This window comes from Heliconius melpomene, chromosome 15 (assembly GCF_056956725.1).
Source record: "Heliconius melpomene rosina isolate 202511_hmr_F chromosome 15, ASM5695672v1, whole genome shotgun sequence".
NCBI classification, from domain to species: Eukaryota; Metazoa; Arthropoda; class Insecta; order Lepidoptera; family Nymphalidae; genus Heliconius; species Heliconius melpomene.
Window position 1 is genome coordinate 6,276,079 of NC_140403.1, and position 27,787 is coordinate 6,303,865.

The 27,787-nt window shown below is 33.2% G+C and overlaps 1 protein-coding gene across 9 annotated transcripts; it reads left to right on the plus strand.

The window, feature by feature from the left end:
• Positions 1–27,458, plus strand: LOC146531492 (G protein-activated inward rectifier potassium channel 3-like). Of its 9 annotated transcripts, none has more exons than XM_085198383.1 (4): positions 1–244; positions 8,874–9,311; positions 17,218–18,275; positions 26,962–27,458. In XM_085198383.1, exons 2-4 carry the CDS (start codon positions 9,013–9,015, stop codon positions 27,195–27,197), a joined length of 1,593 nt encoding a protein of 530 aa, XP_085054509.1. In that variant the 5' UTR covers positions 1–244; positions 8,874–9,012; the 3' UTR covers positions 27,198–27,458. The 9 variants fall into 9 exon arrangements, with proteins under 9 accessions (XP_085054509.1, XP_085054512.1, XP_085054511.1 ...); XM_085198386.1 differs by lacking the exon at positions 26,962–27,458 and adding an exon at positions 24,046–25,052 and having other exon boundaries at positions 2–244; XM_085198385.1 differs by lacking the exons at positions 1–244; positions 8,874–9,311 and adding exons at positions 11,146–11,441; positions 16,722–16,920.
• The last annotated feature ends 329 nt before the right edge of the window (positions 27,459–27,787 follow it).

Genomic DNA, 27,787 nt, shown 5'->3' on the forward strand with positions numbered 1-27,787 from the left:
CTGACGGACTGACCGCACGCAGAGGGTGACTGTCATGGAACGACATAAAACCTCATTATTTACGTGAACAACTAGTATTTTTTTTAATAAAAATAAAGAAATATTGGACTTGGTGATAGATTATAGAGCTCTACCTAAGAATATCATAGACGAAATTATGTTTTATATGATGAAAGTGACTATTGTTTATTTTGAAAGTGTTTGACGGTTTTCAATGGTTTTGATGAAAATAAGGATAGATATGGTAAGTTGAATAAAAAAATATGAATTCTGATGGACTCATAGAGTGTATCTGAGACATCAGCTGTAGTATACAAGCTCACGTGGGTGCACCTTGTGTAAATTAGATCACCTTGCAAGCATGACGAGTAAATTAATGAAAAGTAGACACGACATCTAGTGCTTGAACTACATTCCAGCCCAACGCCTCTTCATCTAAATTGTAAATATGCACGCTGTTACTTGCAAATTTTATTGTTTTATATAATAATAATGCAGGCTTTACGTCATAGATACTCTCTCTATCTTTTAGTTTTCCATAGAACAATTTCAAATGTAACTGATGATTATAACAATGCTATGTTTTGCTTTAAATGCTGATATTAAACGTTTTAGCAATATCTTTACAATTTAAGCTGTCTTATTCAAAAGTGATATCTTATTTATCTTATTTTCAGTTAATAACCTTAGAATATTTTGTAATTTTAAAGTCGGGTAATAAGTCTTGCTGACATCTAATTTTACGTTGAGTGTTGAATCATACATTTAGCAGGCGTAGTGTCATGTATAGTAGCCCCATTATCATTCATAGATTTATATAATTTCCCATATCCTTTCACTGTAACCAGTGCTTGAAAGCAATTTCAAATTCTTTTATTTTATTTTTATTTTGTGAGCATCCTATATATTATATTTATATAGTTATTAAAAATCCAGTGAAGTGCGAGACAGGTGCGCCTACTGGGGCTTTTGTACCAATTTTAGTATTGTAGCTTAACGGATAGTTCAACTAATAAACATAAATTTGGGGATATATGCACTCATTTTGTACGAAATAAACTACAAATATAAGTTTGAAATGTTTTTTTAAAAGAAATACCTTATATAGGTGCTTTCACTTTTTCAACGAAAAACAGTACAAGGAATGCCCATAAATAATTCGCACATTCGCGCATTATTGTGTCAATAATGCCTTAAATTTTAATTCGGCAATTGTATATATGTAGGTAACGGAATTCGAAACGTGATTGGAATTTAAATGAAAGAATAAAATATTTGCTTAGTCATTTATGACTTAAATTTTACAGTATTTTTTTTATGCTTAGGACTGGTGCAAATACTTAATGTAATATTTTAAACTGCGTCTAAACCAAATATAAAATTTAGGGAAATAGTAGATACGTTTTTTAAAAACCCTTCTATATAAGTATTTTTTCTTTCGTATGTGTGGAATAACACTTTAAAGCCGTTTATAATTATTATATGTAATTTTTAGGGTTCCGTACCTCTAAATATAAAATCGCAACCCTTGTAGGATCACTTTCTCGAAATCTCGTGGAGGTTAAGTTAAAATTAATATTCCGGCCTACAAATCCTTAGGAGCTCAGGAAAAATAAGCTTCTAATAATAAGTCAACGCAATTAAAAGATACGAGCATTTATGGATTATTTTCGCTGCATTTTGTATTAAAATCGATACTAAATCAAATCCTTTAGGGTACTTTCACGTGGACCTACTAGTTGTGAAATTTGGCACTACGTGAGAACTTACAATGTAAATTAAGGAAAAAAATTAAAAAGTAAACATTTGTTGATATTTCATATAAAATGAGTGCATAATTACTTATGCCTGCGAACGTAAATGAGGTCGAAAGTAAATCGTAATATATTTTTATATAGTACAAAATATTGTATGTTATAATACGAGTAGAAATGTTTAAACCATAAATTAATAAATGTTATGCAAAAATAATTAGGACGTAATAAATCAAAGATGAACCGTAAAGTACTCGTGGTCTTGTACGCAATCCATGCTTGCAATCAATTGCCCCCAAAATAGAGACTTCCCGTTACGATGGTCACAGTTTAAACTTATATTTCCGCGTACGAAAAGCAATTTTAGGACATTGCTAAGTATAATATTCTTATAATCTTCTAAATATTTTTTTCTTTCTCTTACTTAAAAGGGTAAGTGAAGGGAACATAGCATCCGTCCTAAGTTATATTGTTAAAACACTCATTTCCCATTAAGACACTTCCGTTGCCCACTTTTCGGTGAATTCGGTAGTCATTGTTTTGAGTGGTGGAAATTGGAAAGCAACGATGCGCTTCGCCTCATTATCAAAGCGAGAAAAATGAAAATATTAAATAATTCATTTACTTGAATGGGAATCGAACCCTGACGCCACAACAGGTCTCTAAATAAATTCAACTAAAAATTTATATACAAATGATCTGGGTAGACGGCAGTGCCCCCCAGTCGCACCAAGCAAAGCACTGCCATTTTATTTGAATAATTGTATAAGCTTTTGTCTATATCTTGGTAAGTACTAAAAACAGATGACTACGAGTTATACTCGTATTAAGTTAGTGATTTATTTCATTGCACTTTTATTAAATTAATATATTAATATATTTTTTCGCTCTGTCACCAAGGCAAAGAATATGACCCTAATTTTTTCCAAGCCTAGTTTATACTAAACAAAGTAAACCCCTCAGAAGAAGTATAGATCGCGGTCCAAATTTTAGAAAAGGTATCCTTCGAAAAATTGTAGTTTCCTCCTCGTGTCTCATAAGATTATCTATGCCAATCAAGGTTCAGTTTAAGCATTTTTGGCACTTTTCAAAAAAAAAATTTGTGATTATATTTAATTTTATTATAAACATCTTTTTTTGCGTTTCTTTACACTTCTTTTTGATAGTGTTTAGATCTGTAAATCATAAACAATATTAATTCACCAAAAGACGTCGACGAATATGTATATAAAATACTAGTGGACCCGGACGCGGCTACGCCTGCTTAACTTTAAGAATATTTATTAAATATATTTATGAAATTATTTTCAGTTTTCAATAGAATTAGTAAGAAAATATAAGCCTAAATAATCAAAAAGAATAATAAGTAGAGACATATTGTTAGAAAAAAATATCAGAGTTATTGAAATGAACCAACAAAAGAAGTTACGACTCTATGAAATAACTAAACATTTCTCTCTATTAAATAGGATAATTTTAACGGGCAATATCAAATAAAATAAAAAGAGAACCAAAGTGTAGTTTAAATTAATTATAAATAGCAAATAATTACATAAAAATTAACAATAGTTCGAAAATGTATGAAAATTTAAAAAACTATCAACTTCATCTGCCCGTTCGCGTCGATCACACTATGCCGCCCGTAGGCTAGGTCATTTGGAATCAGTGACATCTCCTTAATTATTTATTAGAATGTTATACAGTAAAAAAAGTATAAAAAAAATTTTAAGTTAAACGGTTTTATATTGCAGATAAATGTACTAAAAGCTAAAAAATAATTTCATAGAAATTATGATTACTAAAATTTAATCGTGGGGCACGTCCAATATCTACAATTGAAAGACATAGCGTGAGACTTCACCCACCTAGTGGTAAGTAGCAAGTGTCCCCACGATTTTATTTTAGTAATCATAATTTCTATGAAATTATTTTTTAGCTTTTAGTACATTTATCTGCAATATAAAACCGTTTAACTTAAAATTTTTTTTATACTTTTTTATTTTTAAGTTTTTAGTTTTTATTTCTCATGCTATTCAATTCGTTGAAATGAGGCTCGATGTCTCATTATTGCAAGGTTAATGGAGAATGTTACGAACGACCCCCCCAGAGGTCCAATAGAGGGACAAGGCTATGTACAACAAGATGTGCCTGAATCTTGAGGGGAAAACGCTAACGACATATCATTTTTATCCACCTAGTGCCATACAGTTCTCGGCGCGCTTTTACCTTTTACCTTGGGTGGTACCCCTAGCGACGTATCATTTTTAGGCACCCTATAGCCACACAGTCCTCGACAGGATACCAGATCTTGACTTAGGTGGGAGATTCATATTGTAATTGTGTATAGTATACTGTATTATACTTACCAAGCCCTTTATTTTGATACCCATATTGATGGGATTGAAAACTACATTATCCACCATTTTGTAGCAGTGGCCATCTTTGATTTTGATTTTGTATAGTGCACTGAATTCTACTTGACAAGCCCTTTCATTTGATACCCATATTGATGGGATCGAAAAAACTAACTTGTCCGCCATCGTGTAGCGGCGGCCATCTTGGATTTTGATTTTGTATAGTCCACTGAATGCTGCTTGACAAGCCCTTTCATTTGATACCCGTATTGATAGGATTGAAAAAAACTAACTTGTCCGCCATCTTATAGTGGCGGCCATCTTGGATTTTGATTTTGTATAGTCCACTGAATTCTACTTGACAAGCTCTTTCATTTGATATCCATATTGATGGGATTGAAAAAAACTAAGTTGTCCGCCATCTTGTAGCGGCGGCCATCTTGGATTCACAATAATATTGAATATGGATAATTGTATTGTCACCAGAATCAAAGGCGTATACCAAATTTCAGATCAATCGGTTAACGGGAAGAGGGTTAAATTTCAATTACTAAATTTGACCCAAACAAACAAACAAACGGGGTGAGCTAAATAAAACCGTTTAAAAATATAATTTCAATCTAGATGAAATGCTAAAAGTGACTATTATATTTATTTTCATAAGGATGAATATCAAAATGTCGCGGTAACGGTTGCGTAGCGACGCGACGGTTGTTATTAACATGGCAGAATAAATTGCATGTCAAATTAGAAAGTACTTTAAAATATATTAGTTTATATGTGTAATGTAATGTTATATAGCCTATAGCACTTCTGAAGAATGCAGCTTTCATACAAAACAAAAACAAAGTAAATCGGTCCAGTAGATCCAGAGATCTTAGCGTTCAAACAAACAAACAAACAAACAAACAAACAAACAAACAAACTCTTCCGCTTTATTATATTAGTATAGATAAGATTATTTATGAATGCCTCTTTCAGTTACAGTCATACACTCGTAGATATGTCCTAAATGCGTCAATGTTGACAAATTATTTATTATATAGAAAAAAAGTAAACTTCTAAATAAGTACAATAACACGTAATTTCATAATTTCCGTTACCGGAAATTATTAAATTGTTGGTACTCATCGTAACAAAAAAAAAATATAATTTCACTTTTATGTAATGGTCTAGTGATTTGTTTTAACTATCATGAATGCTCCTTATAGGATAGAATAGATAGAATCGAATAGAATAGATAGAATAGATAGATAGATAGATAGAGTGTATACTGCATCTAGCAGGATAGGCAGAGGAAATCTAATCTAATCTACACTCCGTTCCTCACATTCCGCCGAATTTTTCGAGGCGTTCCGATGTTTCAATGTTTTTCAATGTACAAAATTTTTAACATGATAGTCAAGAATGACAGGATAGTGCATAAATCTTACGTAGTTTCTGAGATTAGCGCATTCAACCAAACAAACTCTTTAGCTTTATAATAACACTATAGATTAAAGAATTATGCTTCCAGTCAATCATTAATTAATCAATTGTATTATTTCGATATAAAAAATATATTACCATAATCAAAATAATTATCGTTTATTTATTGTAAACTATTAACACATTTTTACGACAATTATTAAAAAATGTTTCATAATATAATATTGGTACTTAGATTTGCCTACCGGGTCCATTACAAAGCGCTAAGGCTCTACCACAATTTAATTTTTAAAAATAAGTTAAAAAGCCTAAGTAGGCTTAGGTTTAAGTAGGGGTAGGGACTATACAATAATAAAATGGACAGGCTTATAAGGATAGTGCTCTAGTCCGAGCTCTCGCAGGCCATATACTCGTCTTTGACACATTGCCAATATGCATTTCATTCATGGAAAATGGTTATGTTACGCAAATGCTGCAGCTAGAATGTATAGGAAAAGATACCAAAACGCTGAACGTCATCCCGATTATCGTGTATTTCGATTTTTCTCTCTTCAACAAAGAAGTAATCCAGCAAGTGTCGTACCATTTCAGAATCCAGATTAAATGCGCCAACTTTTAACGTTACTTGCAAAAACAGTGTAGTACATTTTTTTTATAGTACAGTCGGTTAAAGTTGGGTGTAGTAAATATTTTGAATTTAATGTTTGGCAAAAACACCACATTTTATTGAAAACTGATGCAGGTATGTTTCAATCTTAAACTGTAATTCACAGAAGGTTACTTATGATTACATTACAGAAAAAAAAATGAAGAAAGAGTAATATTTGTAGTCCTGGGACTTGAAAAACCATCATAGGGTGTCGGTTTTTCTGATTTTTTTTAAAATCATATTGATTTATAATATGAAAAATACATGACAAAGATTTTTTTTTATATTTTTCTCATAACTGTCACGACTTGGTCTATCACCTGGTTTCGTTTTATCGTTGACTCCTGGGACACCCTGTATATAGATTGATAAAATGTGTATATTAATTAACATTAATTAAAATCTTATTTATGAGTAGTTACTTAGTCTTACAAAAGGTTTAACGATATAAATTATAAATAACATTCAATCTACTTAAATGTAAATGTCGCACAAGACATTTGTCTCATATTGGTGGCTTAAGAATCATAATTAGTGGACAGACACGGTAATTTAGATTGGCCTTCGTGACCAGACCAGGTATGCATTGACAGACGCAAGCGCATGATCTACATATGATATGGAGACGTCACAGCGTCAGCTTACGTGGTCTGTTCATCTAATTGTTACTTGTATTTTGTATTACGTAGGTACTATTCGTTCTATGTAAATGCAATATTACTTGAAAAGCTTCAATAGATTTTGTTTTTTTTTTTTTGAGTTAAAAAATAAAAAATAATATTTTTTGTAGTTATTATATTGTATTAAAATAACAATAAACAAATTGACGGGAGATATGTGATGGTGCTGGCTTCTAAATTTCAAATTGAAAGTTTTTAAAAGTTGTTGTGCTTATTTTTAATAATTTTAAAATATTTATATTTTAACATAGATCTACGTTGTTTTAATACCTAAAAAAAACTACAAAGAATAAATATTTCTAAAACGCTATAATTGAACAAATATTTATATAAAGGAACACTACTGTGCGTAATCTTGCCACAAATGGGGGGAACGGAGCGCGTTTTACGAGGTTTTCCGCAATATGACTGAATAATCTTAGTGGCAGGAAATAAAAGCATCCGTCAGTTGTCATGGAGATCGAGCACATCCTAATGAGTGCAAGGACATGTCGTGTCAAAACGGTGGAACTGCGCGTGATAACAATTACCTGGAAAAGATACCTGGAAGGTGTTAAATAAGAAAAAAAAAAAAACAATTTAGGGCAAAGAATTGAATTGTTTTAAAGTGTCAAATATAGTGGCTATTGTTAACTTGGCACTAAAAAGTATTATCTTATTTTTTTTTAATAAAAAAATCAGCTTCACGCAGCAGAATAGGCAGAAAGAACCTAGTGTTGAGACACTCTTATCCCCAATTTCCGTTAAATGTTTCGATGCATTGCGTGTTCAATTTGCGTGTTCAAATTGCAATTGAAAATATTAATAAGTAATAATTAATTCCCTCGAGTGGGGATCGAACCCATAACCGCGCAGTCACACGCCAGTGTGCCCTACGCCACGAAGGCCTCGGCTTTTTTATGATAAAATATGTATTTTTATTTTAATACACAGATTAGATATTTGTATTACAAGATTAAATATCGATGATTCATTCATAAATTTAAACATTCCTCGATAGATGTAACTAGAAAGTACGCGTTACGTCTAATTATTAATTAGTGTATAAATACAAATGTAGTCGCATATCAAAGACCTTTAATAACTTTGTTATTATATGTGTAGTAAATAAATATGAGGCCTTTATGGCGCAGAGGCACAAGCATGTGGCTGTACGCTGTAGTTGTGAGTTCGATTCTGATTCAGAGGAACTAATTATTATTTATTAATATTTTCATTACTTCCCTCTGGTACGAAAGCGAAAACGCACGGTGTTGAGTTCCGCTACTCAACACACAATGCTCGAATATTCGGCGAAAAGTGAGCAACAGGGTATCTTAACACTAGGTTCCGCTTACCACCCAGCAGGGTGGTGGATACATCATGAAAAATAAGTGAATGAAAATCAATAATTGACTTAATCAAATATTACTTCAAACTTTACATATATATTAATAAGTAATTTAACAAGTTTCATATAAGTACAACATTTATTATATAGATGGCAGTAGCAGGCAGTATACTACATTTTAATTGGTAAAATAATATTTAGTAACAATTACATTCCTGTAATGTAATCGTTACTAAATCGTAATAAACTAAATAGTAATCGTATCTATAACTTTTTCATAGTGAAATGATAAAATTAGAAAACGAATATTATTGTTAACGTTTGCGTATAAATAATATTTTTATGAATATTCTTAGTTCAGTTAGTCAGCTATTTGACAACAGATGGCACTATTGAGCAATATTAGTTGTATTTAAATTACTCGACTCCTTTATTATGTAAATGAACTTTAAGTTAAATGTTTCAATAATAGAATCTAAAACTCCAAGAACTTGAACTCTCCAGAGACATACCTCATTGACACCCAAAAAAGCCAAAGATCACTCAAATCCACTCTAAATTAAGTAAAATCTATGTTTAAATAGGCTTACTTCCAAAAATTTAAAACAGGCATTTAGGCAATATTTATAACAAAATGTTCCGAAGCAACACTTCAAACTAATTTATTTTAAATTTCAGGTACACACCATCAACGATTATGATTAAGTCAATAAACCGATCTTACAAAATGAAATCCGACTGCAACTATACAAATGCTACATGTAAAATTTTGAGGTACTCTACCATATCGTGACAATAACTCCCTCTGTCTCTTAATATGAGTTCTGAAGCTGCCTACGAAATGCAACTAAGAAAGGATGAGGAACAGAAGGAAAATATGCCAAAACCTACTCCATCTGCAGGGAAGATTTTCTACAAGCCCGGAGTTATTGAAGAGGAAACTGATGAGACGAGTGTTCTCGACAGTTCTGTGGTAGAGTCTCCTATGCTTGGTATCGGATATGGTGGTAGCGGTTTCTTGAGGCCGCCGTTGCATCAGTCCGCTAGTCTTCATAGAATACCGACTTATAGCAGTTCCATTGGACACAGCACTGTGTATCGCCATGACACTTGCAGGTAGGCGTGATATTTTCTAAATAATAACTTTTCCTAGTTTTATAATATTTTTAAATTTTAATGGGCGAGGCCACTGACTGTAAACACAATTTGTTGTAGGTTTGATTCCCACACTAGAAAATGACATATATACATACATAGTTTCACGCTTTATCCCTAGCCTGATAGTCAGAGATAACGGAGTGCCAAACGCTACTCAAATATTTATTTAAATTTATATTTCCATTTCTTCAATCTGGTGTCGACATAAAGCGCAGCGTTAAGTTCCGCCAGTCAACACGCAATGCCTCCAGAATTGGGCGGAAAGCGTGAAGCTGATTTATGAAGAATTTTAGTAAAAGCTTATAATAAGATTGTACCTAAATTAATTAGGTACAGTTTGCAAGGATTCGCATTATTAATGGCATGTAAAAGTTATAATTTTTATTTAAATGTTTTCTTACACATTTTATACCAAAATTTTACAGCTTTAATTATAAGTAATATTTTGTTATTATAGTAACGTTTCTTAATCTTGTTAGGTTTTCTTTATAAGTATGTTTATACGTTACGTACGTTAATAAATTTTTATTGTAAAGATTAGAATATAAATTACTTATTTACTATAATATAGTATCGAACAGTATTTCATATCAGATAAGAGATTACATTTCTTGAAACTTAAAATAATACAGTATATGAGAAATATTGATACATGGTCATGTAAGGTGAGGAATCCATCGTGAAAAGTGACGTAAGTCGTAACGACTGAAGTGATATGCAAATAGATTAGTTTCATATATAATTATTTTTTATTTTTTCGCACACAACAGGGTAGGCAGAGGGAATTTAGTGTTAAGATACGCAGTTCCACATTTTCCGCCGAATACCGGAGACATTGTGTGGTGAGACGCAGAACTCAACGCCGCGCTTTACTACGACACCAGAGCGAAGAAATTAAAATATTAAACATTTCGTTCCCTCGAATCGGGAATCGAATCCACGACCTGTCGTTAGAGTCACACGCTTCTGCCCCTGATTCACGACTGGCCTCATATATTATCTTTTAATCAAACATTGTTAACTAGCTCGTTGTTGGTTTTGACAAGTGACTTTTCCGCAGATAAAGAATAACAAATAACTTCATATTACAATCTTTAAGGGTCGAATGGAATTGAATAAATTTGCAAAATGGACAATACCAAATGAAAAAAGTGAAAAAAATGTCTTTCATTTTGTTTCTTAATTAATTATATTAGATATAAAAGAGTTTGTGTACTTGGGAACATATTTCATGTAGTCTTAGTGAGGTCACCTTGACCGACTTGTTTAAGTTTGCCGCTATATTAATTTCTTTATATAAAATCAAATGACTTGATTTTCCAGACGTAATACGATTTATATACAATTTTTCAATTTTACACCATTTTTTTTCACGCTTTACGTTCTATGTATCCCGCATATATTACGGTGGGAACCTAAGGGGAAGTGTTAACACATTCCGTTTCCTACTTGCCGCCAACTTTTTGGGGCATTGCATATTGAGTGGCCTAACTTAACTCCATAATTTGCCTTGTTACTAGGGCAAATAAATGAAAATATTAATAAATTGTAACAATTTATTCCCTCAAGTGGGAATTGAACCCACACTCACACGTTGGTGTCTCTGCATAACGTCGGCCTCTAACGTTAATTATTTTTAATTAATTAATAATAATAACCTTTCTAAGATAAACAACGACATATTTCTATTGTTTCTGGAGTGGAATGTTATCTAGGCACCCAGCGCACAGGTACCGTAAATCAAATCCTTGACAATTCGATATCTAATCGGGGCAAAGATAAATTCTTCACTTATCGAAATAGTTTTGTAAAATTTTCGCATACGAATGCGCACGCGCCATATTGTCTTCGAATAGATATTTCAAAAATATTTTATTTAAAATTATTTTCTCTGATGTTTTCAAAGTGTTAGCAGTGTTTTAAAAATGAAAATTCAAAAACAAGTGAAGTGCTTCTCAATGCGACGTAAACGTAAATAGCGGTGATAACACATTATCGTTGTTGACCATTTGTGTTCCACTTTCGTTGAATTGTATTGGAGTAACACTAACAAGGTACCCGTCTTGATGGGTAATGTCACAAGACAAAGTTAGTTTATCTATATATTTTTTTTTATTCTGCCATTAAACGCTTTATACTTGGTAAATCGCTTACTGTGCCTATTTTACGTTGCCGTTAAATATAACTAAAATAGTAAATTTCAATTCGTTTATTGCAATTGTAAAATTGTAAAAAATTTTATAAATGAACATATTTACTTTCAACTTTAGCAACCTTAACCATTAATTATATAATTTTAATATAATTAAAATACAAAAACTTTCTTAAAAATAATGAAATGAGAAATATATCTAACACCCACAAACTACGTGTAAACCCGATACATACCCATACGTTCAATTCGTGCTAGTAAGTTTAAACCATGTGTCATCTTTATCCACATAATCCTAACTTATCGACTATAATCTCTCTTACCTTAATTTCTAGTTCAAATTTCGTCAAACTCCAAGGTTTATATAAGGTTTAAAACCGCTTCAAATAGAGGATAAACATTTAATCCGTGAAAATCGGTAAACAAGAAACTTGTCGAGATTATAGTGATTAATCACATCTAAATATCTTTCGTACATTTCCAAATTTAACCTAAACTTCACGCTGTATCCCGCACACAGCAGGGTAGGCAGAGGGAACCTAGTGTTAAGACACACCGCTTTCTGCCGAATTCTGGAGGCATTGCGTGTTGACTGGCAGAACTCAACGCCGCGCTTTGCCTCGACACTAGAGCGAGAAAATGGAAATATAAACGTAAATAAATATTTCACTTCCTCGAGCGGGGATCGAACCCACAACCGCCACGTTACAGTCACAGCTTTGTGCCGCTGCGCCACGACGGCCTCAAACTTCTATATAATTTATAGTATAAACTAAAAGAATTATTAATACTTATTTAGGAAAGGCTTTCTAAGTGGGGAATAATACTTTAAAAATGTTAAAAATATAAGAATTATTATTTGTCGAGAATAGGACAGTGATATATCGAGGAAATGAAATAGTTAATATTTTCGTTTCTTCGCTCTAGTATTGGGGCAAAACGCGGTCTTGAGATCCGCCACTCAACACGGAATGGCTCCAGAATTCGGCTTTAAATGGGGAACGGAGTGTCTTAAGGTTCGGTTCTCTCTGCCCTGCTGTGTGCGGGATACAGCGTGAAGCCATAACGCTATCACATCAATCTTCATATGCGGTTTTTTGTCTTCCACAATATTAATACTAAGCTGTTATTGTAAGTAATCGATTTACATTCTTTATCCTTAAGTCACCGATAATATTAAATGTATCTTTGTAGGTACTTTTGTATTTGCTCTACTTAAAAATAATAATAATCTCTTATTTTCATTTAAATAATCTAATAACTTCATTGGTGGCGCAGGGCTACAAGCGTATGACTGTAAACAGGACAGGTCATTTATTCACTAAATTATCAATTATGGAAGTTAAATTTAAATAAGAAGAATATTCTTCTTCATAAAAGGCTACGAGGCGTAGGGGCGGGAACTTGCAACTGCAGATGCCACGGCAGCAGGCTCGATTTCCACTCGGGGTAATGAAATTATTTAATATTTCCATTTCCTCGCCCTGGTAACGAGGAAGAGCGGGCGTTGAGTTCCTCCATTCAACACACAATAGGTCAAGAATTCAGTAAAAAGTGGGGAACAGAAGTATTTAAATGAGCACGGAGTATCTTAACACTAGCTTCCCAAGTTCCCTCTGTCTCGAGTGTATCCCGCATATGGCCGGGTACGCAAAAGAGTAGAGTTAGCAGAGGAGCACTTTTCACACTTTCCGCCGAATTCTGAAGGCAGTGCGTGATAATTATCGCTGGGCTTTGCCGAGTAAAAACTTTTAAAAAAATATTTCCTCCAGTGGGAATCGAACCCACACCTGTGCCCTTACGGCACGACTGGCCTGAATCAGTACCCTTATAGGTAAATATTATCCTTATATATAATATTAAATTCAATAAAACATTGCAATAATACACTTGACACGCACTTCACGTAAGTGCATGATTACCTACGTAGCGCTAGAACAGGACCAATTTGTAGGGTGTCGCAGGAATCATTTTGATTTACGAGTATATATCACTTCGAACGGGATGTGGATGTTGCTATATTTGGCTGAAACGTGAATAAAATTAACTTTTAGTTGACGTTTTCAACTTTTTCAAATATAATACGTACTTACAGAAAATAAAATAACGTTATATTTTATCAAATTAGAGGCCAGGTCCGATTCCCGATGGAGAAAATGAAATATTTAGTCATTTTATTTCTTCTCTCGTTGAGTTCTGCTACAATGTCTTAAGATTTCGGCGGCATTTGGGTTACGATGTCTTAATGGCAATGGAGTGACTTAACACTAGGTTCTCTGGTTCCTAGGTCTCCTCATCCTTCCCCGCTATTTGCGGGATACAGCGTGAAAGTAAAAAAATAATTAACTGATATACCATTTTGTAAACAACGTACATTGCATATGAACACTTACTTTTGGTATATTCGTTTTAATTTTTACACATCTCTATGATTTCGTGAAGTAGAAACAAAAGGAGTGGAAAAAAATGTAGTATCTCTGTTCTAACCAATACAGGGACAACGTAATCAGGCAAGTAGACCCCGATTTTTATTTGAAATATATTTTTCTTTAATGGAATTTTGCAACTATAATAAGATTTTTTCCTGTAGTTATAAATTTTATAAAATTACTTTTAAAAACTTGTATTTTATATATTATACGAGTTAGTTAATATTTATTTAACTATTCATACTGTACTCTAACAAGTATATAAAACGCCCACTTTTAGGTACATACGAGTAGGTTCTATCAACAGCACGTCCACGTCATGCAAATTTTTTATATTTTTACGATTTTACACAAACAAAATATATATTACCGCGAATGAGTGCTGATTCTGATATCACGACAACATCAGATATATATTTGCTAATCTAGATATATTGACAATAAATACTGAATCGTGCTTCATAATATTTACTGGAAGGTGTGGTGCAAATTAGTCAATCAATCTATACGAGGACAGGTACGGCCTAGAAATTATATATGTAACTTTTATTTATCATATATAATTTTGCATATTTTTATTATTAACCTTATATAACTATTAAGTATTTTTTTGTGTTTTTATAATATGATTTAACTACCTAGTTGTTAGGCCCATTGTTTGAGTTAAGGAACACCAACGAAATGCTTTGTCTTAAATCAACCGCGAGAGTCATCGGTATAATCGAATTAGGACGTAACGCGATACTTGAATTAATAAAAAAACTTTAAGCTCAAAAGTTCACAGGTTTCATAGAATTGGAAAAATCAACTAAATTAATACTAATTAAACACTAAACAGAAAAGATATTTTAGATTAGTTTTCACATATCTATCTATAAGATTTCTCTATTTTTTTCAAAAATACGCTACACTTATTAATATCATTAGATTATCATTATAAAAGCATCTTACCTTACGTCTAAATATTGAAGAATATCGCGAAAGTTCCATTATTCTATTAAAATTGTTTAAATTCTGCGTAGGTGTATCCTGATTAATATGAAAGAAAACAAAATGTAGAGATTTCTTACTCGTATATTATATAAACTATAAACATAATCTTACACATTTAGAGATAAAGGGTAATCTTTTTTAAAGCGTGCTATAATAGCAAAAGCATATTTACATTCATATAATATTACTTGTTTATATTATTTATTTTAATTAGATCCTGTAAAGCCTCAGTAATATCATAATGACGCAGTTGTCTTTCCAATATTGTAAACTGCACAAAATGTCAATAAAGTTCGTGAAAGAAGGCTCATCCAAAAAGTTACATGAAAATCTTTCTCAATTTTAGATATTCAGGTTCTAATGGGGCCGTTAAGGATGAGAAACAGTATACAAATACTGGTAGTACAATTCCATGAAAAAAACCCCTAAAAATCGTATTAATTTCTTCTCTACCTAATAAACTTAAGACAATCCGTATTTGAAAAAACGTGCTATTTAAAATATTCTAATATTAAAAAATTAGAGAATTAAAATAATAATTCAATGAACATAATTTTTAAATTAAAAACAATATATGCAAATAAAAAACGTAATGAGTTATCTCGGATTATAATGAGATAATCTATGGAACTAAAGTTATTTAAGAATATCTGAATCATAAAGTCGTTATTTAAACATTTTGTAAATATTGGTTTATGACGTGTACATATATATATATACAATTATAATATTTAAAATAACCTTCAAAACCAATAGATCGAGAGCTACAAATTAGACCTTTAACGAGGAACGTTAACGTACTAGTTTGCACTGTCAGATCAGTTTTATAAATTAAAAATTGGGAAAATTGCTACAGAATGAGACTTCTACAAACATAGTTCAGGAAATTATTAATATTTTTTCCAAAAAAAATGTATTTTTTTTAGGTTTTTCGAATACACTTATTTGCAATTAAAAGGAACAAGTATGCCAAATAGGCAAAGATATTCTTTCATTTCGTTATTTTTCGGCAGTTTTAGAAGTTATATTACGATAGGTGACATAATATAACGCTGTATTATGTCTATTTGTTTTCATTAGAACAAGGAGAGGAAAATAATTTTAGTAAACACTATTATACTAATATATGTACCTCTGAAATTACACATATAAATATTATTTCTTTAATACAAAATGTAATAGTTTTCATTATTATTTCAATTAGAAATATTGTTAATAGTACAACTTTACAGATATGTTGCCAATCAGTGTACGGGAATTATTGTAATTTTAGAGGTTAAAATATATAGCTATAGGTTTTTTTTAATGCATATTCAATTAAACAATTGTTTCTATTGTCTTTACTATTTCTATGCTTTTTTAGACTTATTAAAACTTAAATAACTTGTTGTTAGCTTCCCTACTTCCCGCCCAATTTTTGATAGATTGTGTATTGAATAGCGAAACTCGACGTTTTTGTCTTACCAAAGCATGTCTATGTTTTAAATACAGGTATAAAATATATAAAAACATATATTTTTAAAAAGTAACAATATTTTAGCGATACAGTTTTAATTTTATTGCAGTTACGATGTTATATTAGAAATAACTTTACAAACAAATAAAACAAACCCAATAAAACAACACTCTATATAAAGAGTAAACGTCAAAATAGGCACTAACAAAAGGTTATTACGGAGGCGAGCTGATAATTTTGATATAGAATTTCGCGATACAATTATAAAGCGTTTAACGCGTCTACCGAGCACGATAGAGGCAGTCGTGACCGCGACATTATCGCGTGCGATGCTTCAGGAGGTACGAGAGCTCCGGGGGATGGTGGCGCAGATGATCAGACGCTCGTGAACCGCGCGGACGACGCTACCATGCACGACCCAGAGTCGCCAGCCAGCCGTGAAGAGGCGCATCTGCTGCCTGACGAGTGGCTCAAAATTAAACCAGTGCCAGGAAATGGAAACCTTTCTCCTGGAGTGTACTATCCCACTGTCAAGAGGTTCGTCGATGCGCGCCAACCTGCAACACCGAATCCAGCACTGTACTATTCTTTCTTTTCTCTTTTTTTTCTTACTTTTTTTTCATTTTAATTTTCTTCTTTTAACAATTATGTGTATTTGTATATATTTTATGAAAATAATTATATTTAAATATTACACGTTAAGATTATTAACATTGGCGAAGGTCGTAGCAGCGTAGCGTCTATAGAAGCGTGATCTACGCGTTCACACTTACATCTACATAATGTTTAAAAATCATTAAGTAAAATCAGCGTAATATTTGTATTTGTTTACAGGAATCGCTCCCATAGACATGGTGTTTCAAGAAGAACAAGAAGGCGTGCTATTCTCAAAAATGGCGAATGTAATATTCTCAAGTCAAGGATCTCCCAGCGGCGGTTGCGATTTCTACAGGATATGTTCACGACCCTCGTTGACGCTCAGTGGCGATGGACCCTCCTTATATTTACATTGTCATTTATATTATCTTGGTTGGGCTTCGCTCTTATATGGTGGTTGATAGCCTTTACCCACGGTGACCTGGAACCAGACCATTTGCCACCGATGCAAGAAACCTCGGGATTCAAGCCTTGTGTATTTAATATTTACGACTTTACCTCATGCTTCCTATTTAGTATTGAAACTCAACATACTATTGGATATGGTTCTCGTACCACAACAGAAGAGTGTCCCGAAGCAATATTTATAATGTGCTTACAAAGTATAGTGGGAGTGATGATTCAAGCATTTATGGTGGGAATTGTATTCGCTAAGATGACGAGACCAAAGCATAGAACACAAACACTTTTGTTCTCCAAATACGCCGTGGTCTGTCAAAGGGATGGTGAATTGTGTATAATGTTTCGAGTGGGTGACCTGAGGAAATCTCATATTATCGGAGCAAGCGTGAGAGCTCAATTAATTAGATCTAGGATGACTAAGGAGGGCGAGTTGTTATCACATTACCAAACTGAGCTGGAATTGAACGCAGACGGCTGTGATAGCAATCTTTTCTTCATTTGGCCTATTACCATGGTCCACAGAATAAACGCGAGCAGTCCATTCTACGGAGTGTCCGCGGCGGATGTTCTTCAAGAGAAGTTTGAAATTGTAGTAATTTTAGAGGGTACGATCGAGTCTACGGGACAGACGACGCAGGCGCGATCCAGTTATACTACTAGTGAAATAATGTGGGGACACAGATTTGTGCCATTAGTGTCATATAACCGGGAACGTCAGGGGTACGAAGTAGATTATTCTAAATTCGACGATACGACGCAAGTCGACACTCCTCTATGTTCCGCCAAGGAATTGGAAGAGTTTTATGGGAACCAAGCTGACCGTAGATCTATTGGTAAGTGTTTTTTATTTTCAAGATATATATATTCATATGTTTTGGTGAATGGTTTTTGTGGAAAATAGTAATCTGCTATCAAAATGTTGTTTGCTTTTCATGTTGGCTTATCTCTACGCTGAAAGTTATCTTCAATTTAAAAGATTGACGAGACAAATATACTCGTACGCTTCGTTAGCTCTCTAAAATGTATATAATACTTTCCTATATGAAATTACCATCTAATTGTAACATAGAATCATAAATTTGCATTTCCGTGACAAACTGTTTAGATATATCTTAGACATAATTTATCTAAGGTCAACAAACCAACTGTCTTTCTCGTAACTTTAATGATAATAACATATTTATTACCTAAGAAATTACTGCAAACAGTGCAATACTGCTTTAATTTGCTTTTTAACCCACTTTACATGCAATCTTTATATGTATATCATAAATTATTACATATATTTATTATATGTTCCGTTGATACGTATAGCAATTACTTTTATTTATTAAATAATCTATATGTTTTTATTCTACGGTAGTAGTCAAGAAAATGTTAACATAATTTTATAATTATTATATATTTTCTCTCAATATGAGTCTAAGACATAGCGTTTATGTAGTGTTAAATTATTCATAGCTTGTTAGTGTATTCACGTGATCTCTTGTGAAGCGTATGACAAAGAACTACAAAGGGGAATGGTTGGATTATTGTACCGATGCACTCTAAATTGAAAATTATCAAATAAATGTAATTGTTTATGTCATATATATTTATGTCATTATGTCATATATATATTCCCGCTCTTTATAAGGTTTTATAAATCAAAATGAAATTATGCTTTTAAGTTCAAAGTCATCAAATTATAATACGTTAAAAGAAAATGTAAATGTTTAATTGTTTTCCGAATAAATAAGTGGATGAAAATATAAATTATATCGCTTTGACACGTTGATAAGTAAAATGATTAGGTACAACTCATAGCGCATGAGTCGTTGTTTGTTTGTAAATCTGAAAAAAAAATACTTAAGGAAAATTCTTCTACAAAACTTATTAATAAAAATATTATTACTACATAAATATCAAAAGTAACAGGGTTTTTAACAAAAAAAAATTCAATTAAAAGAAATAAAAGTTCAACTAGATTTTTTCAATCAAATCAAATCAGCCTTTTCGGGTCCACTGCTGGACATAGGCCTCTCCCAGGGTGCGCCAAAGCTCCCGATCCTCCGCCTTCCGCATCCAGTCGAAGCCAGCAACCTTCTTCAGGTCGTCGGTCCATCGAGCTGGAGGGCGCCCTACGCTACGCTTGCCAATCCGCGGTCTCCACTCAAGGACTCGTCTGCTCCAACGGCCATCGGTCCTTCGACAGATGTGTCCAGCCCATTGCCATTTCAACGTACTAATTCTGCGAGCGATGTCGGTAACTCCGGTTCTTTTCCGGATAACCTCATTTCTGATTTTATCTTTCAAAGAGACTCCGAGCATAGCTCGCTCCATAGCACGTTGGGCGACTTGGAACTTATGGACTAGACCGACTGTTAGTGTCCACGTTTCGGCACCGTATGTCATGACTGGCAAAACACACTGGTTAAAGACTTTTGTCTTCAAACATTGCGGAATTGGCGACGAAAAGATTTGACGTAGCTTGCCAAACGCTGCCCAACCCAGTTGAATTCTTCGATCGGCCTCTTTCTCAAAGTTGTTTTTACCAAGCTGGATAGTTTGCCCTAGGTATATATACTCCCGAACAACTTCAAGAGGAGTGCCGTCCACGTATATTGGTCCCGGTATGACATGCTCGTTGAACATGACCTTTGTCTTGCTCAAGTTTATACAGAGACCAACACGCCGCGAAGATCCATCTAGGCTCTGCAGCATCTCGGCTAGCTGTTCCAGCGACTCTGCTACGATTACGATATCGTCGGCGAATCTGAGGTGCGTGATGTACTCGCCGTTTACATTGACTCCAAAGCCGGTCCAATCCAGGGTTTTGAAGACGTCTTCCAATGCGTTGTTAAACATTTTCGGGGATATAACATCACCCTGCCTAACACCTCTGCGCAGTTGGATCGCCTTAGTTTTACTCTTCTGGATTTGGACAGTCAATGTAGCAGACGTATACAAACTTCGCAGCACCTCGATGTACCTCCAATCGATACGGCATCGCTGCAGTGCGTCCAGAACCGCCCAGGTTTCGATAGAATCAAAGGCTTTTTCGTAGTCCACGAAAGCCATACACAGCGGTCGATTGTACTCCTGTGTTTTTTGTACTATCTGCCGAACAGTATGGATGTGGTCTACGGTGCTGTAGCCTGATCGAAACCCGGCTTGCTCTGGCGGCTGGAACTCGTCAAATCTGCTGGCAAGACGATTCGTCAGAACTTTGGAGAACAGCTTGTATACGTGGCTCAAGAGTGAGATCGGTCTATAGTTCTTCAAGAGAGTTCGGTCTCCCTTCTTGAAGAACAGTACCACGTCACTCTTGCTCCACGTTTCCGGGGTTTTATCGTGATGGATAACGGAATTGAAGAGGCTTGTTAGCACTTTCAGGACTGGGGTGCCACCTGCTTTAAGAAGTTCTGTAGTAATTCCGTCATCGCCTGGAGCTTTGTTGTTTTTAAGCTGTTCCAAAGCCATCCTAATCTCACCGAGGTCAACATCCGGGAGCTCTTCAGTGTAATGGCGCGTTAAAGGAGCGCGTTGGTCACTAGCTCTGGATTTGCCGGGTTTCCCTGATTTTGACGAGTATAGCTGCTCGTAATAACGCTCAACTTCATCGAGTATCTCAAACATAGAGGTAACGATTCTGCCATCTTCTTTTTTGAGTTTCGTGAGATGAGGCCTTCCTAAATTGCGAGCGAAAACTTTCGATCCCCGATTCCGCATGATCGCACTTTTGATAGCGCGTGTATTTGAGCGACGGAGATCGCGACGCATCAGCTTTCTGATGGATAGGTTTAAGGCACTCATATCTGCCGAAGACGGTGGTGGCAGTTTTCGTTTCGTTTCGTTTTCGGCAGAGTTTCGTTGCGTTGACTCGTCGCTTTGGGGGAAAATATTTGGCTGAGACATTGTGCAGCGTTTTGACCAGATCATCGGTTCTTTGGTTAATGTTGCTAGTGGTTTCCAGTGCGTTGAATCGGTTTTGGAGTTCAGTCTGGAACGTTTCGGAACTATGTGTAACTTGAAACGCTGATGGTCGGAGAGTAGACTTTATCATTAGCGTTCTTTCAGCTTTTAAATCAATATTTAGTGTGCCTCGTACGAGTCGGTGATCGCTTCCGGTATTAAACCTATTGATCACTGAGACATCACTAAGTATGTGCCGTTTATTCGCGATAATAAAGTCTATCTCGTTTTTTGTTACACTATCGGGGCTTCGCCAGGTCCACCTCCTTTGAGGCTTCTTTTTAAAGAACGAGTTCATTAAAAAGAGCCTCTGGGACTCGAGGAAGTTTGCCAGCAATTGACCCCTTTGGTTCCTATCGCCCAAACCGAAGGGTCCAATGTGTGATTCGCCACTTCTTTGCACTCCCATTTTAGCATTGAAATCTCCCATAACAACGCTGTAATGAGCCTTCGAGGTGTTGTTGAGGGCTTTAGCGATGTCTTCGTACATTTCTTCAACCTCATCGTCAGAGTATGTCGAAGTCGGCGCGTATACCTGTACAATTTTCAGGGCGTACCTGTTAGATAATTTAAGGACAAGGTATGCAACCCTGTTCGACACACTACTGATTTCTACAACATTGCTTATGAGAGATTTGTGAACCAAAAAACCGACTCCTCCCTGGGAGACTTGCTCACCTTCGCGGAAGTAAAGCATGTGGCCTGACTCCAGGGTTATCGCGCCCTCCCCCTTTCTTCGGACTTCAGATAAGCCTAGAATATGCCACTTAATGTGACTTAACTCGTTGCCAGATAGAGTCGTTTTTGGTAGCCTGCCGTAACCCGGGGATTCTTAGCACCCCCTGACCCTCCGATACCACAACCGCTACCGTAGTTGGGCCTAGTGGGTCTGCCGAGAACTGGGGGCCTGTTTTTATTTAAGACACTCATGGGATGAAAATGCCCATACTCACCGCGCTGGGCAAGCGTGTTGGCGAGCGCAGTTTTTTTTTTTTTTTTGTGTGAGAGAGGAGATGCTGCTGCCCATCCCTCTTAATTTGTCCCTTAGTCGCCTTTTACGACACCCACGGGAAGAAATGGGGAAGTGCTATTCTGACCCGGCACTTCACGGATACGGGATGTACCATTTTGTCAAATAATTCACAAGTCCCCCTTTTTAAAACAGGATACATATAATATTTCGCTCACGTTTTAAGAACGATTGTCAGTGTGAATGGTCAATTTGGCTTATTATCCTTTATATGACCGTAAACAATTCTAATGTCTATTTAAATTGTTCCGCAAAACATTACATTTATTACTATTTATTATTTACTAATTGACATTTTAAGCTTACTTTGAAATCATATGTAAACATACTAAGTACTGTAGGAATATTCTATTCACTCGGAAATTTGTACTTCATTTAAATTAATGTACGCAGATAAAAAATATTTGTCTATATTTAATGTCAGATATGAAATGACAAGTTATTCAAGGAGTTTTTACTATCATAAATTTATTTGTTTAGGTAAAATGTTTCTTCTTTATTTAAAATAAAAACAATGGATTTTATTTTTTGGAAATACGTAGCAATTATATTTTAATTATTATAGTTAAATATAAACAATAGCAATATAATGCTTGCACTATATATTGTATTTTTTGGAAATATATATTATGATCGTCTACGTAACCGTCTAGACAGAATTAAAAATTTTCATAATGCTCTATAATTATAAACATAATGTGAGACATTTGCATGGAATAATATTTTCTCAATACTGCCATTCCATTTGAAGTAATAAGTGAATGATTGTCTCGAATAATCTTTTAACATAAAATATGTAAAAGTTTAAAATGCACAACATATCTCTTATTTCGTAATTTCATTGCCAAAAAACACGTTAAATACGTGTTCGTGAATCGTATGATATTTCTTATAGCATAAGAATTATTAATAAATACAGGGAAATATAATTAGCACATAATTCAATTTACTTCAGCTTTTCTTTCAAATACTTATTCTATTTATTCGCTACTAATGTATTAAAATACTAATGTTTTAATTAAAATAATTTGTCACAGTCGTTATATTTTCAAATAATAAGTTATCCATGGATTTCTTTGGTAAAAAATAGCTTATTTAAATGTGAATTATTATTTATTATATTATTACGAAATTTTAATTTTATAATAACCATAAACGACTGTGGTAAATAAAACGTATGATGTTACTAATAGCCACTAATCTAATATATATTTATAGTACGGTTAATGAATCGTGGCCGTAAAGTCAATATAACTATAAGTGATTGCGAAAACGATTTTTCTTAGATCTAATTATTTTGTTTCCGAGTAAATAAAGTGCAAAATTTCATGAAACCAGGGCCAGGCGGCCACGACTTCTTCAATTTGCTGTACTATTAAGAGCATGTAAACTTCAAATTTTACTTTATAAGTCCTTCTTAGTATTGGATATATTTTAATATAATTCAGAGTAAGTTTAATATATGAAATTACTTATTACATTACATTGAAGTTGTATTTTTATTAGAAACACGAAGTTATTATAAACCTTGGTATTTATTATATAAATTAAACAATACTATTTAATTCTGAATTGAATTAATAATATTAAACTTTCTCAAAATTTATATTACATCACAGAAAGTACGGATCATTTGATGTTGAAGCTGCCAGAGCGACCGCCTAAGCTGCCGGCGGCCTCTCCCGCCCCTGAGTCTCCAGCGCCTAAGGCGGAACAGAAAAATGGAGATTTTACCGTTACACTTTAAATTTTAATTTAGCATTAAAAATACTTCAAAAGTATAAAAATTTGGATCTACTTATGGAACATTAATTAAAAAAAATATTGAAAAACCAAACGTGATTGTATCGCCATATGTAATACGGAATATTTTCTCTAGATTGTAATTATTCAGATATTTATATGTATAAAAGTATTATTTTAAGCGTAGTTATTGTTATTGATTTCAACTAGTCTTTGAAATAGTATCAGCAACACTGGATCAAAATTCGATTTAAAATTTTGCTAGTCAAGTCTAATACAAATTAATATTTTAGAATCTCTGAAAGAGTAAGAACTAAATGTAATTGAAATGTAGATTTTCTTCCTCTAAGATTGTGCGTTGTGCCTTCACTGAAAACATTCCATTTATTTTGATAAACAAATATTTAACTGTTATTCAGTTTATATTTAAATTGTATATTTGAAATAATTAGTGTTAAGTAACATTTATTTACATTTAATGTAAGATATGTAACATACGAGTTACCAAATGTTTAAATAAATTTTTAATATTTTAAATTCTTATTTATTTTTACAATTAATTATTTTATTATGATGTTAATGTGATGCTAGCTTTACTTGAATATAAATTAAGCGTATTAAAAAAAAGTTAAATAAAAAAGATATACAAAAATACAGAATATTGGAAATTCTAGATGTAATTATTTAATAGTATTGTTATAGGCCTATGTCCAGCACTGGACGAGGATAGGCTGATGGTGATGATGATGATGATGATTGTTATAAAGCAATAGAAGTATAGCTGGTATCACAATAAGACCTCTTCGTATCAGAGATAGAGATCACTATATGAATATAATGTTCTATGTAAATATTGAATGAATAATTTATGTTGTGCTGTTGATTCGTGTTTAATTTACAATACCTTTGAAAACGTCATATTTATATAACTTACATAATAATTGGATAAATAAATGTTTTAAAAAAAAGTTATTTTTACAGTTTTTTCGCTAAGTACGTTTCTTTTATATAGAGAAAACAGAACTTGCAATCAATTATATTTTTGAAAAATAAGTTAATATTATAGCAGTTATTATTTTTCTAAAGGTTTTCCTATTCTAATATCATATTTCCGATACGACTATTGTTTTACGCTGTAATATAATGAGCTTGTGATCGTTTGCTTGGGTGGCTTCTTGAAATGTCGCTTTGAACTGTTGGTGTCAGGTGACGGAATTAATGGAGAGAGAGACGACGATATTACATTATTATTATAATAATCTCTAGGGTATGAGCTGAAACAAAAACATGTTTTTACTAATTTCCAGCTATATATAGATTATTTCGGCATTTTGTTCCAATCAATGTTTAGAATTCGAATTAATAGAAAATAGGTATATCCTCAATAACTAGCATAAGAACATAACTATATGAAGTTACGTACATTTGATATTTCGAGGTAGAGTGAATACATACTGAAGTATGTATCAGGTTATATCCTGCGCGTAGAAGGGTAGGCAGAGAAAACCTGGGAACCTAGCGTTAAGGCATTCCATTCCCCATTAACGTTTTTTTTTTGCTTCCCACATATAATATTTTCGCGTTAACATTAAGAACTAATGCTCGTTAAGTGGCGGTACACAACACCGCTCCTTTTCTTATCGGAAAACAAAACAGCAATATTTTAAAAATAAAGTAAACAAAAATGTATACAAATATGAAATTTGAGAATATAATTTAAAATCATTACCGCCGTTACCATTTAAATATGCCACAGCAAGATTAAAATTAAAATAAATTACTCGTACATACAAGATAATGTTTTTAGTTTAAACTAGGTGACTTTTAAAATCATGTCATTCTCTAGTCATCAGTATGACTCAGTACCTATTGAAGATAAATATTAAATTAGTAGCAACTGTCGTTGTGTAGATTTTTCAAAAGAACAATCCTTAAAAACCTACAAAACGCCCAATAAGGACAAAAATCATTTAGAGAAATGTTAATATTTCACAATTTTGGCATTTCACCGGTTTGATTAGATAGAAACCGGCGATGTTTAAGATAAATGAATCATTATTAATAATAAATAAATAGAAATAATTAGGAAGAGCAGCGACTTATAAGTAGATTCACACAGAATATAGATATATAGATACGAAAAAAAAGCAATAACAGATAGGGATAGAAGTCTTTAAATGCACTTAGAAAATAGTGTTGATCATATAAGAAGAGATACAAAGTATTATTGTATCCCTAGAAGGTCTATGGTTATTAAAATTATTAATTTTAAGAAAAAATTGATGACAATGGAGGAAGTTAAAGAGGCCTAAGAAGCACTCCGCTTAGTTCACGTGCCCCATTTGGGAAAATGGTTGATGAAGAAATTAGTCATTTTACAACTCAATATTTAAGTTTAAACTTTTACGTCAACATCTATTCTAGATAGGAATTAATTTCACGATATTAGTCAGTAATTATTAGATCTATTCACATAATTCTTTACATTTTTGTTGATGTCGCTGTGTATATAATTATATTTAGTTACTAAAAGATAAGCAAAAATGAACAGGTAATTTTACGTATTTAACTTGTCTAGTTTTATAGAACGTGTTGATATTAAAATACCTTATCATGTCATTACCTCCATTACTACCATTCTTTGTTTTAAATTATTTATTTATCATATAAAACCACTTCGGAATTCAGAGACAAACATGTCATGTAAATATTAAAAGGAAAACGTAATTTCCAATACATTTAATAGTACTAAATTTATAATACTTAAATTATAAAATAATATTAATTTTCAGGCTCTATGAACGGACCGCCTATACCAAGAATCTTATATGATAAGACAGCATCACCTCTAAGCAAGATTTCCGATAGACTAGTAGTTGATGCCATTAGAAGAGCTAGTCTCACTATTACAGGCAAACCTATGATCGCTAAGTATCCTCCAAACTATTTTAGCAGCGCCGAAGAACAATCTTCTTCGTCTAGTGAAGACGAAACGAAAAGAAGAGAAAACCAAGTAAAGAGAGTATAAAATAAACTTTATTTTTAGCAGCGCCATCTATTGTCCAATAGAAAGCATTACGAAATTGTGTAAGAGTAACGTGTTTTTAGGTTAGAATTCTGTAATATAATAATGATGATAGTTATACATAGGTTTTTGTAATATTTTTAGAGTATAAAGTAAAATGTTATCATAATTAGTTGCCAATTTTAATTGTAGTATTAAATGTATTTATATTATTTGAAACGCAATAAGTACCTACATAAGTATAATTTAAATAAAAATATTAAAAGAAGGAATTGTTTTTTAAATAAGAATGTTATATTTGTGAATATATATATGAACCATATTTATATGACGTTTGGGAGTTCAAATGCTGCTTAGGAAAATATTTACTTTATATTTCAAATAGCTTTTCCCGGCATCCGGCATATAGCATAGGAGAACATAGCGAACTTTGCGAGGCATTACTTGTTGAGTGGTGGAACACAAAGCGAATTTGCCTTGGTGGCGGAGCGAAGAAATGAAAATATTAATAAATAATAATTCATTTCCCCGAGTGGGTATCGAACCCACAATCATCGCGTTACAGTTACACCATTTTGCCATAGAGTCCATGT